This window comes from Penaeus japonicus, unplaced genomic scaffold, assembly GCF_977035675.1.
Source record: "Penaeus japonicus unplaced genomic scaffold, GWHDUDI00000001_assembly GWHDUDI00000024, whole genome shotgun sequence".
NCBI classification, from domain to species: Eukaryota; Metazoa; Arthropoda; class Malacostraca; order Decapoda; family Penaeidae; genus Penaeus; species Penaeus japonicus.
In genome coordinates, this window is record NW_028234426.1 from 7,661,374 (window position 1) to 7,666,373 (window position 5,000).

Here is a 5,000-nt window from a genome sequence, read left to right on the forward strand (position 1 = left end):
ATCTGGCGATGAGTCAATCATTGTACAAGCCTCACTGATAATGCTTGGTTAATGCCTAAAATGATTAGTGTGGAAGAATCCCCTTCATTTCCAAGCTTTCCCATTAGCGAGGCTCTGAACCGCCAGATTCGACTCTTGTATCCGAAACATAAATGAATACGTGTAGGCTTCGTGTTTCGGATTCAAGAGTCTTCGAGACTGGCGATTCACACACACATTGGAGCTGTGTGTATATTTACATATATTTTCTTGTGTGTATATTTACATATATTTTCTTGTGTGTATATTTACATATATTTTCTTGTTTGTATATTTACATATATTTTCTTGTGTGAATATTTACATATATTTTCTTGTGTGTATATTTACATATGCATACACTTGCTATCGCATATCCAACTATACCCTTCGGTAAGATAGATCAAATTGATGCATTCGCGCCATGTAGAAGTCACTTTAAAAACACTTAAAACAAAGATGCCGCGTCAATAATACTCAGTAATATTAGGTAAAATTTATTGTGTTTATCTGAAGATTCAGATCTCATTGGTTAATTCATGCAATGATTGTATTGCTGTCATATCCATGTTTTTTATATTTGTTTTAATTGACCAAATTTCTCAAGTGTTTATCAGCGAGGCATTCTTACGCAAATGCGATATGATATGATATGATATGACTTTATGTAAGTGTACAAAAAGCCATTCCTTTCGTTTATTTGTCTTCATAAACAAAGTAGGAGTTATGTTTTTATGAATTAATAATTTCACGAGCCTTTACATTGTAATTCGTTCAAGAAAAAGAAAAATAATCAAAACAAATCACACATGTGCACGCATGCACGTAGACACACTCACGCACACGCACGCGCACTAACACATACACACTCACATACACACACATACATAAATACATTTTTTGTCTCCATTTTTGTCCCCAACTTACAGTATGTAATCATGTCAACCCACCAGGATTTAATGATGGATAATATTGTTTTAATCTGGTTCCAAATTCCGAAGTAAGCTTAAGGATATACTGGAAAATCATGTGAAAATGGCAAATATAGGGACTTTATGATTACTGACAGTAGCAAAAAATTATTGAAAATTATGAGTAAATAGATGGAAGATGTGCTGTGTAAGAAAGAACACAGACACAGGAAATTAAATCAAATTTTCTCATAACATTTTTTTGTTTTTCTGAGTAATAATTTGGGACTCTTTTGAATCTGAAAAAATAAGGGGTTTTGGTGTTGGGGAAATTACGAAATAATTTTGACGTGAAAAAAAATGCATTAATCATTTTATCAGTTCACTGTTAAACCGAAAAACTTTATCCGTCGTTTCCATTAGCTTAAAGGTGTCTATTGACAGTTAAAAGGTGTCGTTGGTTTTCTATCATTCAAGCTTTTTATTTGGTCTACAAAATACGCATTATTTTAGAAATCGAACTTTACTAGAACTAGATTGCTGGATATATAAGCTTTCTATATATTTCAAAAACTAGTATATGTATGAAAATGAGCACAAAAGGTTCAACCAACAGCTCGTGAAACGTGTCTCGTTTGAGTGGCGGTTCGTTTCTACGTGTCTGACATTAATCGAATCGGTACGGATTACGTATTGACTCTTATATGAGTACAATTCTTTACATTTCCTTTTGTATTCTAAAGATAGATATCATGTTATATTTCAAATAAATTGTTTTTATTTTTTTCGCTGATACGGCTATATACCAGTAAAACCCTGCTATTCATTTTACGTTTTTTGCTCATATACATCCTTCTAATAGACTTTAAAGACTATGTTGATGTCAAAAGGGTAAGTGATCAAATATCATTGCATATGCCATAAGATTATTGCCTTTGCATGACATTGCATATAGTTTAAGGACAAGGATGAGCCAGACAAGCGGAGTAAATGCCTCGCCCGGGCAAGTGCTGACTCGTGATCCTGTGCCAACTATTGCTGACTCGAGAGTGACTTTGAGCTTGGTCCTGACCCACCTGGGTGCTTAGTCACAGCGCTGAGTCACTGCCAGACGACAGTGGACACACGACCTTGGACGGGGCTCGATCTGACGACCACAGGGGTGTGAGGCCGACGTGTTACGAGAGGTAGAGGTTACATATAATCCCTCCCAAATGTCTCAACCCCACCCGCATGATGCCTGTCGTAAAAAGGGGTTGTACAAATCTGCATTATCTTTTTTTTTCGTTTCCATAGAGATTTGTTTTAGTGTTACCTTTCAATGGTGTCGCTATAAAAGTGCATAAAATGAGGAAGTAAAAATGCAAACCTGGTAAGTTTTTCGATTTTTTTCTAATGGTTCTAATTATTCAATTGGCTAGATATTTTGGCTATGGCGGGTTTGAACGGGAGAATAAGATGGTAAAGAGCTCATATTTTCAGTAAAGAAATAACAAAATCATCAATTTCCCTGGGATTGAAATGGTTTTGATTTTTTACATATATAGTATTGTATTATATATTTTTCCCCGAACTCAAACACACTTCCCCGACAACATATAAATTGTAAACACTTCTATCGTCTACAATTTTCACCTGTACATACCGTGATCCTAATTTTTCCAACCCGTTGCTCGCATTGACTATAATACTGCATTGGACAAAAAAATAACTGATGATGCATATGGAGCTGACAGTATTGTATTCCATAATTGATAATCATCAGTATTATTAAGGGGAGACCACATAGCGGAGTGACCAAAATCAATCAATCGACATTTTTCACGAGTCATATTACCCCTTTTCTGGACCCCCACTATTACTCCCTCCCACTCCCAGGCGACCGAGCTTATTATAGAGACAGCACAATTCAAGCTTATCCTTATCCTTATAGAGACACGATAAGCCTGAGAATACAACGTAGAAAATAAATAGTTTCACATGATTTAGGAATGTGTAAGGTATTTTCTATCGTCCTGGTACTATAGAAAATGAATGAATTAGAGGGTAATCTAAAGTAACTTGATATTTGATAAGATTACAATGACAGGCAGATTTTTTTTTCTATTGTTGACGAATTGGCGCTTCTTTTCAGAAATTATGCTCTGACTCTTAATTCTGTGCCGTCTTCCCATCCACGTGGTCGGCAGATCGAGCCCCGTCCAAGCTCGTGAGTTTCAACTGTCGTCTGGCGGTCACCGCCGTGCCTGGGCAATACGGTAGATAAGGACCAAGATCAGGTTGAGTCAGTACTCGTTAGCACACTCTCTCCCGCGTCAGCACACGCTGACACAAGCCGGCTCGCATCAGTGTATATAAGCCCGGGGTGCATCTGCTCCGCAACCATAGCTTATTTTTATCCTCATAAATTTCTTTTTAACTCAAAGCATTGTTAATGTACAGCTGATGTATAGGTCTGCATCATCTCCTGATGTAATGGTACAAAGCAACATGTGTGCTTAAGTTAATAGCAGATGTCAAGTATAAAGATAAGCCAGCTTTGCGAGAAACTTCGCCGGGGTTATGTGCAATATGGCGTGCCCGCCTGACAGCGACTCGTGAGGGTGTGCCAACGAGTGTTGCCTTGATCTAACCTTGGTCCTTACCCACCATGGTGTCCAGCCACAGCAGTGACCGCAAGGCGACAGTGAACAGATATTCAATGAGTCATCAGTTAATTGACAAGTGATCACTGACCATGAAGGCAAACTGGAGCTAAGAATAGGAATCATAAATATCTAAGTTACCGTATTCATATTTTCATCAGCCATATTTGTTTGTGATATTTACTCTAGGAAAAAAAAACAGTGAAGCTGGAATACAAAAATGACTTATGATATTTGCCCAAACTTAGTAGTTTTCTTTTAGCTGGAATATAAACTCAAAAAAGAATCCTCCTCACACTTCCTAATTAATTGCTCTTCACACCGAGGCTCTTCTCTCTCTCTCTGACTTTCATTTCAGATCACTGTCTTTCAAACTCTACATCTCCGTCATTTTTCTTTTAAACAAAATGTTTCGCTATTTTACACACGCACTTAAAACTCTGATTGTCTGTTTTAAGCAACATTGAAAAAGACTGATTCACTGTTCTAAGTAAGAGTGGAAAGACCAATTCACTTTTTGGGCAAGATTGAAAAAGATGGTTCCCTTGTTTTAATACTTCTTGTTGTGAGCAGTACTGAAAGGATAGATTAATAGTTTTGGCCAAGACTGAAATGGCTGATTCCTGATTTTAAGCAAGACAATTATTTTGTGGAGAACTGAAATGGTTCCATATTTCAAAATGTGAGTCACTATCTCATTCATTGTTATTCCTAGGCTTGAATAAATTATTTGGAGTATTCCAATGGAGGTATACCAAAAGTTGAGTTCTAATTAAAATAACAACTCCAATGTGTAAAATAAAGTATTGTTACATACTAGAACTATAATACTATCCCATTAACAGCTTAAAATAAAAATTTAATGCTGTATATTGGATCCTATTCCTAAATCCCTCTTGCAATCAAAGAGGAATAATAATCAAAAGGCAGATACAATACAATATACTTTATTCATAGTGTGCTAAGAAATCCTTCCATACACAAAATATATCATTCGCTCCGATAACATAAACAAAATCAAGAGAGGTGTTACTCTTTCAATGCAACATGGATTAGATTCATATATCCTCCTTGTGCATCATCTCAATTGATTGTGATATTTAACAGATTATTTATTTTACACCATTTTTTTTCAGAAACTAATATGATAAAGCTGGTTAAAACTGGTTCATATGATTTTGTAGTATTCTGTGGATGTCATTAATCAAAGGTCCACATAACTTAGTGTAAAACTGAAGGGAATTCAGTGCTTGTAACAGTCTCTCTCTTGCATGGCTGACTAAAACAACTTTTTTCCAATAAACAAGCAAGTAAAAAATTTATATATATGGAGAGAGAAAGGATTATAAATATCACGTCTTCATTCTTTTTGACCTTGGCTCATCGGTGAGGTCATCATCATCATCGAAACAGTCGTCGCCAACTT

At 36.1% G+C, this 5,000-nt stretch overlaps 1 protein-coding gene across 1 annotated transcript in view; it reads right to left on the reverse strand.

Moving 5' to 3' along the window:
- Positions 1-4,505: 4,505 nt before the first annotated feature.
- Marcal1 (SWI/SNF-related matrix-associated actin-dependent regulator of chromatin subfamily A-like protein 1) overlaps positions 4,506-5,000 on the reverse strand; it is a 53,661-nt gene continuing 53,166 nt past the window's right edge. Inside the window, exon 14 of the mRNA XM_043021404.2 lies at positions 4,506-5,000. This exon is cut by the window's right edge and continues 37 nt beyond it. Within this exon, the coding sequence (XP_042877338.2) occupies positions 4,927-5,000 (74 nt within the window). The 3' untranslated portion in view covers positions 4,506-4,926.